Source organism: Eschrichtius robustus, chromosome 1 (assembly GCF_028021215.1).
Source record: "Eschrichtius robustus isolate mEscRob2 chromosome 1, mEscRob2.pri, whole genome shotgun sequence".
Lineage (NCBI taxonomy): Eukaryota > Metazoa > Chordata > Mammalia > Artiodactyla > Eschrichtiidae > Eschrichtius > Eschrichtius robustus.
In genome coordinates this window covers 184,137,843-184,153,704 of record NC_090824.1, presented here as the reverse complement: position 1 = coordinate 184,153,704, position 15,862 = coordinate 184,137,843, and the positions used below count along the sequence as shown (strand labels likewise).

Here is a 15,862-nt window from a genome sequence, read left to right as displayed (position 1 = left end):
ACCTCATTCTAAAGCCACTTCCAGATTTTTAGGTATTTGTAGTAACAGCACCCCACATCTTGGTACCAAAATCAGTATTAGTCTGCTAGGGCTGCCATAACAAAATACCGCAGACTGGGTTGCTTAAACAACAAAAATGCATTTTGTCACAGTTCTAGAGGCAAAAAGTCCAAGATCAAGGTGCCATCAGGGTTGGTTTCTGGCCTCTATTCCTGGCTTGCAAGGAGCTGTCTTCTCACTGTGTCCTCACATGGCCTTTCCTCAGGGCTCATACAAAGAGAGAGAAAACTGTTTCTTCTTCTTATAAGAACATCAGTTCTAAAAGATTATTAGTGCTCTATCCTCATGACCTCATTTAATCATAATTACCTTCTTAAAGGCCCCACCTTCAAATACAGTCACATTGGGGGTTAGGGCTTCAAACAGGAATTTGAGGAAGCCAGGGGTAGGGGGCACAATTCAGTCCATGACAGATCCTGTGCCGCCTTCTCTCATTTCAGGACTCCTACAAAGCGTATGTCCACTTGATGGTGCCCCATAAATCCCTTCATTTTTCTTCATTCTTTTTTCTTTTTGTCCCAGAGTTGGTCACTTGAAATGGCCTATCTTCCAGTTCACTGATCCATTCGTTCTTCTCCCTGGTCACAGTGTGCTGTTGAACCATCTCGTGAATTTTTGATTCAGTTGAAGTATTCTTCAGCTCCAGAATTTGATTCCTTTTTATAGTTTCTGTCTCTTTGTAATTGTCTCATTTTGTTTATGCATTGATTACCTCATTGCATTTACTTTTCTATTTGAGCATCTATAAGACTTTTATTTTGAATTATACGTCACAGATCTCTGTTTCCGTTTTCTGGAGATTATTTTTTTTCCTTTGCACGTTTCCCTGTTAGTTTTTATGCATTCTGTTGAAATGCAGGCATTTGAAAGAACATCCAGCTCTCCCAATCTTTGCAGACTAGCTACATACAAGGGGACACCTTCAACCTTAGTGTACTGTTGGTGGAAATGTAAATTGGTACATACACTATGGAAAACAGATTGGAGGTTCCTCAAAAAATTAAAAATATAATTACTATATGACCCAGCAATCCCACTTCTGGGTATATATCCAAAGGAAATAAAAACAGGATATCCAAGAGATAGAACAGTACCATGTTCACTGCAGCATTATTCACAACAGACAAAATATGGAAACAACCTAAGTCTCCATCAACAGATGAATGGATAAAGAAGATGTGGGGGGGGGGGGGGTGTGTGTGTTTGTGTACACACACACACAACAAATATTATTCAGCCATGAGAAAGAATGAAGTCCTGCTATTTGTGATAACACGGACAAATTGTAAGGGCATTATGCTAAGTAAGCCAAGCCAGACAGAGAAAGAGAAATACCATATGATCTCACTTATATTTGGAACTTAAAAAGCCTAACTCATAGAAATAGAAAGTACAATGGTGTTTACCAGGGACTGAGGGTAGGGAAATTGGGGAGATGTTGTTTAAGGGTATAAACTTGCAACTAGTAGATGAATAAATTTTGGAGATCTAATGCACTATAGTGATTATACTCAATAATACTATATTATAAACTTCTAAGTTGCTAAGAGACCAGATCTGAATTGTCCTCACTTCAAAAAGAAATGATAATTATGTGGGGGTGTGACAGTGGTGTTAGCTAACACTGCAGTGGTAATCATATTGCAATATATAAATCAACACACTGTATACCTTAAACTTATACAATGTTGTATGTCAATTATATTTCATTTTTTAAAGGAGATATCACAAGGAACATTAGAAAATATCTAGAGACAAATGAAAACACAACAGTGCAAAAATTATGGAATGCAGTTAAAATAGTATTAAGAGGGAAATTTACAGCTGCAAATTCTTACGTTGAAGAAGATTACAAAATCAACAAACTAACTTTATATATTAAGAAACTAGTAAAAGAAGAATAAATTAACCCAAAGCTCGCAGAAGGAAAGAAATAATATAGATTAGGGCAGAGATAAACAGAGAATAGTAAAACAGTAGAGAAAATCAATAAAACGAAGATCGGTTGTTGGAGAAGATCAACAAAATTGACAAAACTTTATTAGCTAGATAGGCTAAGAAGAAAACAGAGAAGACCCAAATTAATAAAATTAAACATGAACAGGGGACACTACAACTGATGCCACAGAAATAAAAAGGAATGTAAGAGAATACTATGAACAATTATATGGCAACAAATTGGGTAATCTAGAAAATGGAAAAATTCCTAGAAACATACAACCTGTCCACATTGAATCCGGAAAAAATAAAAAATCTAAACAAAACTGTAACTAATAAGGAGATTGAAGCAGTAATCAAAAACTTCCCACAAAGAAAACTCCAGGACCAGACAGCTTCACTGGTGAATTCTACCAAACATTTAATGAAGAATTAACACAAATCCTCCTCAAATTCTTCAAAAAAAGTAAAGAGGTAATGCTTCTTAACTAATTATATGACTACAAAGACCAGTATCCCTGATGAATACTGATGTAAAAGTACTCAACAAAATGCTAGCAAAATGAATTCAATAACATATTAAAAGAATTATATATTAGGATCAATTAAAACTTATTCCTGGGATGCAAGGATGTTTCAGCACATGAACATCAATCAATGTAATACACCATATTAACAAAGTGAAGGACAAAAACCACATGATCATCTCAATAGATGCAGAAAAAGCATCTGACAAAATTCAACATCCTTTCATGATAAAGATATTCAACAAACTGCATTTATAAGGAATATATCTTGACATAACTAAGGCCATATGTGACAAACCCACGGCTAACATATACTCAGTGGTGAAAAGTTTAAAGCTTTTTTATCTGAGATCAAGAATAAGACAAGAATGCCCACTCTCACCACTCTTATTTAACAAAGTACTAAAAGACCTAGCCAGAGGAATCAGGCAAGAAATTAAAATAGATGGCATGCAAATCAGAAAGGAAGAAGTAAAACTGTCTACTTAGATATGACATGATCTTATATATAGAAAATCCTAAAGACTCCACCAAACTAGTAAGTGAATTCAGGAAAGTTACAGGATACAAAATCAATATAAAAAAATCAGTGGCATTTCTATTCATTAACAACAAATTATCCAAAAATTAAATAAAACAAACTCATTTATAATAACATTGAAAACAATAAAATACTTTGGAATAAATTTAATCAAGGAGGTGAAAGATCTGTACACTGCAAACTGTAATATATTGGTGAAAGAAATTAAAAACAACACAAATAAATGAAAAGATATACTGTGTTCATGAACTGGAAGAATATTGTTAAAATATCCAGACAACCCAAAGCAATCTATAGATTCAATGCAGTCTCTATCAAGATTCCAATGGTATTTTCTACAGAAAAGAAAAAAAAAAATCTCAAATTCTTATGGAACCACAAAAGACTCTGAATAGCCAAAGCAATCCTGAGAAAGAAGACTAAAGCTGGAAGCATCACACTTCCTGATTTCAAAGTATACTACAAATACTATAGTATTCCAAGTGGAATGGTACTGGCATAAAAAGACCAATGGAACAGAATCAAGAGCCCAGAAATAAGTCATCACATATATTGTCAAGTAATATTTGACAAAAGCGCCAAGAATACTCAATGGAGAAAAGACAGTCTCTCCGATAAATGGTGGTGGAAATACTGGATATTCACAGGCAAAAGAATGAAACTGGACTCCTATCTTCCACCACTCAAAAATGAACTTGAAGTGGATTAACAACTTAAATGTAAGACCTTAAACCATAAAACTCCTAGAAGAAAACAAAAGGGGAAAAGTTCCTTGACACTGGTCTTGGCAATAATTTTATGGATTATACTTTATGACAACTACAGTATAAGCAACAAAAGCAAAAAATAATAAGTGGGACTACAACAAACTGTAAAGCTTCTGCACAGTGAAAGAAACAACAATATGAAAAGGCAACCAACAGAATGGGAGAAAATATCTCCAAACCACATATCTGATAAGCAGTTAATATCCAGAATACATAAAGAACTCATGTAACTCAATGACAAAAAATGTATAGGTAAAAATAAACTAATCCATTTAAAAATGGGCAGAAGACCTGAACAGACGTTTTTTCAAAAAGAGATTCAAATTGCCAAAGGTACATGAAATGTGGTCATCATCACTAATCATCAGGGAAATGCAAATCAAAACCACAGTGAGATAGAGATCAAGATGGCAGAGCAGGACATCAAGCCCACCTCCCCTTCATAAACAAATCAAAAATACAACTACACGTGGAGCAACTCTTGCTGAAAATGACCTGGAGACTGGCAGAACAGCTCTTCTACAACAAAGGATGTAAAGAAAGATCTACAGAGTCTGGTTCCGGACTGGGGGGTGGGGGTGAGAAGTGATCTGGTTGGGACCTGCACCCTTGGCAGGGGACCCAGAAGAGGAGGGGGCTATCACCAGCACTGGGATCCTCCCTGGGGAGGGTTTTGAGCCACATATTAGGCACCCCAACCCTGGGGTACAGTTCTGGGAAGAGGAACTCCCTCTTAGCTGGTTTGAAAATCAGTGGCACTTACAGGGGTGTAAGAAACCGAGGCTCTGCTTTTGAAGAGTACATGCACAGACCCACTTACTCTCAGTCACAGCACAAAGGCAGCAGATTGAAGACTGCCTGGGGCCCTGGCCAGCTTGCATGGACCCCTCCAGCATGCCCCCCAGCCTGTACCAGGCTCCTGTTCCAGCCCCTCTTTCCCCAGTGCTGCTCCCCACTAAGGTGGAGGCTGCCACTGCCAACAAGAGTGTGCACACTTGGAGAGATGCCAGCCCTGCCTCTGAACAGGTTGGAGACAGCCACTGCCAGCCTGTGCTTTGGTGCATACACTCAGGAGGAAGTGAGGCTAGCTCCATGGTGTGGAGATGGCCACCGCCAAAGTGTGCATCCCTGCATACACTCAGAAGGAGGTGAGGCTAGCTCCAGGGCACCAGTCCCTATGCACACTTCGGAGGGAGGAGGGCCAGCTCAGAGGTGGGCACCAACCCAGCCTCTAACCAAGGCATGCATACTGGGTGAAAAAGTGAAACCAGCACAGAAGTGAAGCCCCAAGCCCTCAGGCCCTGGCCACAACCCTAACCAAGGGGGAGACTACCATCACACCAGGAGAAACCCAACTCCGTCAGGGGTTCTGCTCCAGCCTCCTGGGCCCCCATCCAATAGGGCTGTAACAGCCATTGAGCAGAGAAGCCCGGCTTGCACCTGGCTCTAGCTCTAGCCCCTCCAACTCCAGCTCCACCTCCCACCAGGGTGGTGGCTGCCAGCACACCCCTAGGGAAGACGCAGCCCGTGTTCACTTCAGATCCAGTTCACACCAAATCCGCTGGGTACATGCAGACTACATAGGGACATTCACAGAAGGACACACCTTCAAGACCAGGATAGGTAATGGTTTCACTTAATTTCATAGAGACAGAAAAATTAAACAAAATGAAAAGACAGAGGAATATGTTTCAAATGAAAGAATGAAAAAAACCCCTTGAAAAAAAAACCCTAATGAAACAGAGATAAATAATTTACCTGAAAAAGAGTTCAAAGCAATAGTAAAAGAATGCTAACTGAACTTGGGAAAAGAATAGATGAACACAGTGAGAATTTTAACAAAGAACTAGAACATATAAAAAAAGAACCTGTAAGAGCTGAAGAGTACACTAGTAGGAATTAACAGCAGATTAGGTGATACCGAAGAATGCATAAGCAATCTGGAACATAGACTAATGGAAATCACCCAATCAGAAAAGCGAAAAGAAAAACAAATTAAAAAAAATAAGGATAGGGCTTCCCTGGTGGCGCAGTGGTTGAGAGTCTGCCTGCCAATGCAGGGGACACGGGTTCGAGCCCTGGTCTGGGAGGATCCCACATGCCGCGGAGCAACTGGGCCCGTGAGCCACAATTGCTGAGCCCGCGCGTCTGGAGCCTGTGCTCCACACTGGGAGAGGCCGCAATAGTGAGAGGTCCGTACACAGCGATGAAGAGTGGCCCCCGCATGCCGCAGCTGGAGAAAGCCCTCGCACAGAAACGAAGACCCCACACAGCCAAAAATAAATAAATAAAAATTAAAAAAAAAAAAAAGGTCGGTCATCAAAACAGAGAAAAAAAAAAAACGGAAAAATCAGCCAGGTACCACATTCCCTAGGGCACTGGTTTAAAAAAAAAAAAAAAAAAAATAAGGATAGTTTAAGGGGCCTCTGAGACAGCTTTAAGTGTACTAACATTCACATTATAGAGGTCCCAGAAGGAAAAGAGAGAAAGGGGTTGAAAATGTATTGGATATTATAAGCTGAAAACTTCCCAAACCTGAAGGAAGAAACAGATTTCCAAGTACAGGAAGCACAGAGAATCTCAAACAAGGTGAACCCAAAGAGACCCACACCAAGACATATCATGATTAAAATGGCAAAAGTTAAAGAGATAATTTTAAAGGCAGCAAGAGAAGGGAATGACATAAAACTATCACATTCTTCTGCAGAAACGTTTCAAGTGCTCAAAGAGAAAAACCACAACCTAGGATACTCTACCCATCAGGGTTATCATTCAGAATTGAAGGAGATAAAGAGCTTCTCAGACAAGCAAAAACTAAGAGAGTTCATCAATACTAAACTGATCTGACAAGAAGTATTAAAGGGTCTTCTTTAAGTGAAAAAGAAAAGGCTACAAGACAAGAAATTATAGGAAAGGAAAAATTCCAATGGATAGAGGCAAATATATAGTAAAGACTGTGGATCAATCACTTAAATAAACTAGTATAAAGATTAAAAGACAGAAATTATAAAACAAACATAACTACAATAAACAGTAGACATGAAGATATAAAGTATGATGTCAAAAACAAAAAGTGGGGAGGGGAGTAAAAAACGTACATCTTTTAGAATGTGTTTGAACTTAAGTTATTATTGGTTTAAAACAAGTATAGTTATAGGTCAACATATATGAACCCCATGTTAACCACAAATCAAAAACCTACAACAGGGACTTCCCTGGTGGCACAGTGGTTAAGAATCCGCCTGCCAATGCAGGGAACACGGGTTTGAGCCCTCGTCTGGGAAGATCCCACACGCCGCAGAGCAACTAAGCCCATGTGCCACAGCTACTGAGCCCGAGTGTCACAACTACTGAAGCCCATGTGCCTAGTAGAGACTGTGCTCTGCAACAAGAGAAGCCACTGCAATGAGAAGCCCACACCCAAGGAACGGTAGCCCCCGCTTGCCGCAACTAGAGAAAGACCGCGTGCAGCAACGAAGACCCAACGCAGCTAAAAATAAAAATAAATAAATTTAAAAAAAAAAAAGGCTGCAACACATTTACAAAAACTAGAGAGAAAGAAACACAAACATGATACTAAAGAAAATCATCTAACCATAAAGGACGAGAATAAAAGAATGAAGAACTACAAAAACAACCAGAAAACATGTAACGAAGTAGCAATTAGTGCATACTTATCAATAATCACTTTAAATGTCAATGGACTAAATGCTCCATTAAAAAGACATAGGATGGCTGATTGGATAAAAAAACAAGACCCACCCATATGCTGCCTATAAGAGACTCACTTCAGAGCTAAAGACACACAGAGACTGAAAGTGAGGGCATGGAAAAAGATATTTCATGCAAATGGAAACAATACATATTCAGACATAATGGACTTCCAAATAAAGTTTATAACTAAAAACAAAGAAGGGTACTATATAATGATAAAGGGGTCAATCCAAGAAGAGGATATAACATTCTTAAACATATATATACCTAATATAGGACTACCTAAATATATAAAACAAATATTAACAGACAAAAAGGTAGAAACTGACAACAATACAGTTACAGTAGGGAACTTTAACACCCCAATTACATCAATGGACAGGTCATCCAGACAGGAAATCAATCAGGAAACAGGGGCCTTTAATGACACATCAGACCGTTGGAATAGATATCTCCAAATATAGGGGAAAAAAAAGTGAAAAAATAGAAAAAGAATGTGTACATTATTTTCAAATGTACATGGAATGTTCCCCAGGATAGATCACATGCTAAGCCACAAAACAGGTCCAGGTCCATCTGTGTTGCTGGGCAGAAATAGAGGGTATTATGTTTAGTGAAGTCAGTCTGATAGAGAAAGACAAATACTGTATGTTTTCACTTACATGTGGAATCTAAAAAGTAAAACAAATGAAAGAATATAACAAAACAAACTCACAGATACAGTCAACAAACCAGTGGTTACCACTGGGGAAAGGGGCTGGGGGAGTGGCAACATAGGGGAAGGGGATTAAGAGGTATAAACTACTATGTATAAAATAAGTAAACTACAAGGATGTAATGTACAGCACAGGGAATATAGCCAACATTTTACAGTAACTTTAAATGAAGTATAATCTATAAAAATATTGAATCACTATGCAGTACACCTAAAACTAATATAATACTATAAATCAACTACACTTCAATAAGAAGAGAAAAAAACAAAGACCAAAACCAAAAATCACAATGAGGGACTTCCCTGGTGGTACAGTGGTTAAGAATCTGCCTGCCAATGCAGGGGACACAGGTTCGATCCCTGGTCCGGGAAGATCCCACATGCCACAGAGCAACTAAGCCCGTGCACCACAACTACTGAGCCTGCTTTCTAGAGCCCATGAGCCACAACTACTGAAGCCCATGCACCCTAGAGCCCGCGTGCCACACTTACTGAAGCCTGCACACTCTAGGGCCTGCATGCTGCAACTACTGAAGCCCACGCACCTAGAGCCTGTGCTCCGCAACAAGAGAAGCCACCACAATGAGAAGCCCACGCACCGTAATGAAGTGTAGCCCCTGCTCGCCACAACTAGAGGAAGCCTGCACACAGCAACAAAGACCCAATGCAGCCAAAAATAAATAAAATTAAATTTTAAAAAAGTCACAATACCTTTCACCTGTTAAGAATGACTATTATGAAAAAGGCAAAAGATAAGTGTCAGAAAGGATGTGCAGAAAAGGGAATCCTTGCGCACCACTAGTGGAAATGTAAATTGGTTCAGCTACTATGGAAATCAGTATGGAGGTTCCTCAAAAAATTAAGAACTATCATATGATTCAGCAATTTCACTTCTGGTTATGTATCCAAAGGATACTAAAATATTAATCTGAAAAGATATGTGCACCCCTATTTTCACTGCAGCATTATTTACCAATAGCTAAGACGTTGAAATAACCTAAGCATCCACCAACAGATGAATGGATAAAGAAAATGTGGCATATATATATGATGGGATATTATTCAGCCATGAAAAAAGAAATCTTGCCACAAAATAAATCAACCTGGAGGGCATTATACTAAGTTAAATAAGTCAAAGAAAGACAAATACTGTATGATCTCACTCATGTGGAATCTAAGAAAACTGAACCCATAGCAACAGAGAACAGACTGTGGTTGCCATAGGCTGGGGGTGGGGTAAATGGGTGAAGATGGTGAAAGGGCACAAACTTTACAGTTGTAAGATGAAGTTCTAGTGATGTACGGCCTGTTGACTGTGGTTAACAATACTGCATTGTATATTTCAAAGTTGCTAAGAGAGTAGGTTTTAGAAGTTCTCACCAAATTACATAAGAAATTTTAACTACGTGAGGTGATGGATGTGTTAAATACCCTTACTCTGGCGGTCATTTTACAGCATATGAATGGATAAAATCATTGTTGTACACCTTAAACTTACATGATGTCATATCAATTATATCTCAATAAAGTTAGGAAAAGAAGTTTTTAAAAAGTTACAAAGAAAAAAATTACATTTGCAATGTTGTGCAACCATCACCACTATTTCCGAAATTTTTCATCACCCCAAATAGAAACTCTGTAACCATGAGCAATAGCTCCCCCTTTCCAATCCCTTCCAGCCCCAGGTAACTTCTCACCTATTTTGTCTGTATGAATTTGCCTAGTGAGGATATTTCCTATAATTAGTCATACAATATTTGTCCTTTTATGTCTGATTTATTTCACTTAACGTTTTCAAGGTTCATCCCTGTCACAGCATGTATTAGAGCTTCCTTCCTTTCTATGGCTAAGTAATATTCCATTGGTTGTATATGCCACATTTTGGGTACCCATTTATCTGCTGATGGACACTTGGGTTGTTTCTACCTTTTGGCTAATGTGAATAATGCTGCAATAAGTATTGGTATATAAGTATCTGTTCCACCAGCAATGTACAAGACTTCTAAATTTTCTACATTCTCACCAACACTTGTTACTTTCCACTTTTTTTAAATTACTGCCATCCTAGTAGGTGTGAAGTGGTATTTCACTGTGGTTTTCATTTGCATTTCCCTGATGGCTAATTATGTAGAGTATCTTTTCAAATGTGCTTGTTGGGCATTTCTGTATCTTCTTTGGAGAAATGTCTGCTCAAGTCCTTTGCCCATTTATAATTTAGTTTGTCTTGTTGTTGTTGAGTTGTAGTTCTTTATATATTCTATATATTAATTTCTTATCAGATATTTAATTTACAAATATTTGCTCCCCTTCTGTACATTTTATCACTTTCTTAATAAAGTGTCCTTTAATGCACAAGTTTTAAATTTTGATGAAGCCCAATTCATACATTTTTTTCTTTTGTTGCTCATGCTTGTGGTATCACGTTTAAGAACCTGTGGCCAAACCCAAGGTCATGAAGATTTACCATGTTTCCTTCTAAGAATCTTATGGTATTAGCTCTTGGGTCATTGATCCATTTTGAGCTAATTTTTTTATGTGGTGTGAGATGGGGTGGTCCAATTTCATTCTTTTGCATGTGAAAATCCAGTTAGCCAGAATCATCTGTTGAAGACTTTTTTGTTCATTGAATAGGCTTGGCACCCTTGTTGAAAATCAACTGCCCATGTGTGTATGCATTAGACAACTCTCCTGAGATGTAAAACGGAATAGAGAACAGATGATAACTCGCATATTTGTTAGTGATGGGAATGATCTAGAAGAGAGAGGGAAATCAATAATGCAGGAAAGGGGAAGCACACTGTTTGTTTTAATAGTCAAGAGGGGATGGTACTGAAGATATAAGTGGAAGGACTGACCTTGGAGTACAGAGTTTATAAGAACTGGCAGGAAGGCAGAGTGTATCACTGCAAATGCTGCTAGGTAGGTAGTAGTGGTAACTTAGGGAAATGAATCCCACCTATTCAACAAATACTTACAGTCACCTACTTACTTTATGACAGACGTTGTTCCAGGGATTCAATGATGAATCAAAACACACAGGGTCCTATATTCTTGGAGCTATCAAATCTAGGGATAAGACAGAAACATCAACTACAAAGGACGTGTGGTAGGATTGAGGATGTGAAAGTGGAGCTGGAAATGGGGGCGTTGGGACAATATAATCAAATCCATGTTTTAAAATGGTTGCCGAGGGGCCAGTTACTTAGCTACTGAAGGAGACCTGAATGTTGGTCTATCGCCCAGGAAAAATTCTGATCAGTAAGCAACATTAACATAACATTGTTATCAATAAGTAACATCAACAACATATCACCTACTACACATTAAATTGAAGACAATGCTGTCTTCTAACAGTTCTATAAACTATTACAGTATTGAATAAAATTATGGGATTTAAATATTCAGAATAGTGTTTCCTCTCACAAAGTGATCCTTAATTAACTCTTGCTTAATATACCAGTCTATTTTAGAATTAGTCCTGAGACCAAAAACCCAGAGTAGGTAGAATACAAGTAAAATTAAATGAAATACCACTAAATACCTTTCATGGAAACTCTATACCCTTGAAAAATTCATGTAAGATCTTAACACAGTTAAAATTCAGTGAAGACTTAGAGAGATTGTAGAAGGAAATTAAATAAAAAGATAGTTACTACCTGTGGATTTAACTAATATTCGTCTTGTGATTCACCCTAGCATTTTGTACATTTTGATGTGTATGACGACTTACCATCCTCACAGTGGTGGAGGCTTAATGGGCTATCTAATCTAATCCAGCCTCAAAATCTGCTCCCATGGATCACTCACTCAGAAGCCACTTCCACATCGGCCTAAATTCTCAGGAGAATCCTGGGACATGAGAGCTGTCCAGAGAGCCAGTGAACTGTCTCTATAGGCTCCAGAAGAGTCCTGGAGATACTTGCTGTTTCTGAACTCCTATGAACTTACTAGGTCAGAAATAACAAGTTTTCAAGGACACAGGCAAAAAAACAAAGACAAATGGCCTCTATTCAATAAGGTTACCTCTCAAACTCTAGTGAGCAACAGTGGAGGGGGAAAAAGACAATTCCAAAATCAAAAGTTGACCACAGTGCTTTTTAACTAGTATGATGAACTGTTCTTGTGGCTCAAGGTCTTATCTGGGCGTGTTTATCAAAGAATTTATAAAGTTATCCTCTGCAAAAGAGTAAGAAAACTTTGTAAAATGTCAGAGAATCACTGCAAAATATGCCGCTGTTGACACTTACACATGATACCTAACATTTCATCAATTTTCAAAATAAAGAGTTTGAATGAAAAAAAAATTTACAACTGTTATTTTCTTTCAGGACTCATTAATTTTTGGAAAGCACTTCACTGGAGGTCAAAATGTACTATTTGCTAGGAAAATAAAAAATATTTTAGTGACAAAGTTCTATGTGGTTTCAAAGCTAATTATCAACCTCTTAGACTGTGTTTTGAAACTGCCAGTTTTAAGCCTAAAATTATTCAAATGCCAATGCTGTTATGGTCAGCATGAGAAATAAATTCTATACAATTCCTCCAGCTTCCAAATAAAGGGATTTTTATAGTCAGAAAATCTGTTTATAAATTATAATATAAAATTTAAAATTCACCATGTTTCAGCATCAAAAACATATGCCAGGAAAAAGAATCATGTATTGAATATAACAGAAAATAGGCTCTGTTCCTATTTATAAAAAAATCTCATTATAAAAGCAAACTTGTGGAGCAGAAATATGGAATTCAGTTCATCTGGTTATGCCTCAGGTGTAAGGAAATGCGTTGAACCAAGCAGCAGTGTGGGTGGTGGGAATGGAAAATGAAACAGGTGAAATGGATAGTTCGTGAAAGAGGTAATTTTTCTCATAAAGATGTATAATTCTCAACTGAAAGATGATTTAGTCTAAGCTAGGAAATACATTTAAGTGGAACAGGTAAAAAAGATACCAATTTTTAAAAATGGGAGGGGCACTGCAAATGTGAGAGGCTGGTAAAGTTGAAACTTTTACCACAATCCTCTCCCCAAATCTCTTGACACTTATTGTATTGTTCCAGGAAGGGATATATTTCTTTCAATAAGCTTCACACAAGTATTTTTTATGGATACACATATTTTCTAACATAAATAAACCAAAGCCAAATGAAAATAAAAACTTACTTATCAGAAACGTAACAATTCCCTGTCTATATCTTAAATAAAATGATATAATTTCCAGCTTCTAGTTAATAGCTCTATGAGGATGTTCATAAAGAGTCAATTCTGCTTAATATAGGGATGAAACCTATCTCCTAGGGAGGGAAGAGAAGGGGGTGGAGAGAAGGGGATTTATCCAGTATTATATAGAGAGCCCAAAGACAGTCTGAAATTTTATTCTACCATCTCTCTCCTCCTTCCTTCCCTTCCTTCTTTCCTTCTCTCTTTTAGTCTAAGTAAAATACCCAATGACCAGGAATCTTCTGTCAATCTCTCTAAGCTATAAAAATTTTAGGCACACAAACTGACAAAATATATAAAACCCAAACATCCAATTTAAATATTTTAGGCATTTTTATTTAATAAATAACTTCAGTAAATAGCACTGTAAAAAGTGAACTGTTAAAATTAAAAGGCACTTAAAATAAGAATGTGACTAGTATGAAACCAAACAGGAAATTCAAACAGTGAGAAGTAAATATACACTGGTCTGTTACAGCACTAATTGAAATTAAGAATTGCTTAATTGATGGCTGTTGCATAAGCCATAGTACAATTTCACATGGTCATTAAAAAGGCAAATGTACAGCTAAAACATCAATGAAAAAGTACTGATAAAAAAAAGTCTTACCCAAAATTGCAAACAAATACATTAAATGATTAGAAGAGGTGATAAAAAGCACCAGGCTTTAAACAAAATAAAATGAATAAAATAAAATAAATTCACCCAGAGGTCCCCAATTCAGCAAATACTATGTAAATTAAGGCCTTTATATAAATCAAGGACTTTTTTTTTTGCAGAAAATTCCCCAATACTTCTATCCAAGGCTTGAATTTAAAAAAAGAAGGCATAAAAGTTACCAAGATTAAGTAACTCTAAAAATGGCACACAGGTTTTAAAGCTATGTTTTCCCTTCCTAACTCTGACTTCTCCCATGGCCTTTGTAGATCAAATAGTTCATTATTTCACACGAGTAACTCCCAACATACTCATCTTTCAGATATATCATGTCATCAGTCATGTCTAATAAGGAAAATAACAAAATAATAAATTTAAAACAATTCTAAACTAGCTAGAAGGACATTCACTTTGGATTCTGTATAACTGAAAAGTGACATATCTGCAAAGTGAGAAATCAGTTTTAATACTTGATTAACAGAAACTCTCATCATACTCATTACTTTAACTACTGCCCTTTCAATCACTCTAGAAATATCGCTTAATCCACTAAGAGCTGGATTTCAACAGTCCAGGAGGAAAAGGTCAAAAAGGCACAATGCAACCTTAGATGATAAGGAAAACCATCCTGTCTCAAGTCTTCTGTCAGTCCCTGGCATTGATTATAACATTATTTTCAAAATAATTAAAAAATTTTCAAATTATACATATTGTACACTTTCAGAACCTGCCCATGAGAGAACCACAGCAACACTGCCCTGAAACTACCTTACTGTGGCTGTGGAATTACTACTTTGCACTCAGTGTTGTGGATACGCAAAGGCAGCGCTCATTTTCCCTCATACTTCGGGTTGACAACAGTTGTCACAGCACTCTTATAAATAGGATTTTCACCCTAAAAAAAAGAGAAAAGTTATCAGTCGCTCTACTGAAGTCATGTAACATTATTTATAAGACAATATTAAAAGTAAAGATCGTTTTCAGAAGTCATTTCCATTTTATCTGTCCAGGTATCACACTGAATTTTTTAAAAGGCATTAAAAAGTTTACACAGAAGTTGAAAATGAAGGCTTTGCCCTACAAAGTCTAAAGGTACCCCTGTCCTCTGGCATTATTTCCTTTCTGAGCCATTCCTCCACTGGAGGATGTGCTGTTAACGGCTTCTCTCTTTTAAACTGGTTTTGAATGCCTGTCTTGAAACTAATTTTGAACTTGAGGAATTCTTCTGCCATCAACTGCCTGATTCGTAACCCTTTACTGTGCACAAAGGTGCTTGATAATGAACAGACTCCTTGGCTTTCATCTCTCTGAGGGAGATATTCTTCTGAGGCTCTGCCACAAAAGTTGCAGAGAGTTCTGGGGTAAGACTGTCACAGTGTCACTGCGGGCACAGTACCTCCACCAAGGCATCACATTGCCGCATTTGCTTAGACAAAAATAATTTCCATTCTTCATGAAATAACTGCTATTCTTCAATATCGTACTGATGAAATGTTTTATTTTATCGTTAATACTGTATTTTACTAAAGAGTACTGAAATCAAGCCCAGTAAATGACTCCAAGCCATAAACACAAGAGATTTTTCAATATCCAAAACTTTACTGACACTGATGTTTTAAAACAGGAAAATAACATACATCCCCATGCTATCATTTTCTTAAAAAATTCTCTTATGCTAAGTGATACATTTAAATATCTGCTACAGCATTCTTTCTCCTGCTTGA

The 15,862-nt window shown here is 37.3% G+C and overlaps 1 protein-coding gene across 2 annotated transcripts in view; it reads right to left on the bottom strand.

The window, feature by feature from the left end:
* Positions 1-13,802: 13,802 nt before the first annotated feature.
* The window catches only part of ITGB1 (integrin subunit beta 1), a 43,142-nt gene continuing 41,082 nt past the window's right edge, over positions 13,803-15,862 (bottom strand). For both annotated transcript variants that reach the window (XM_068560882.1, XM_068560887.1), the window contains exon 16: positions 13,803-15,033. In XM_068560882.1, coding sequence (XP_068416983.1) covers positions 14,968-15,033 — 66 coding nt within the window. In that variant the 3' untranslated portion in view covers positions 13,803-14,967. The remainder of the gene's footprint in view (positions 15,034-15,862) is intronic.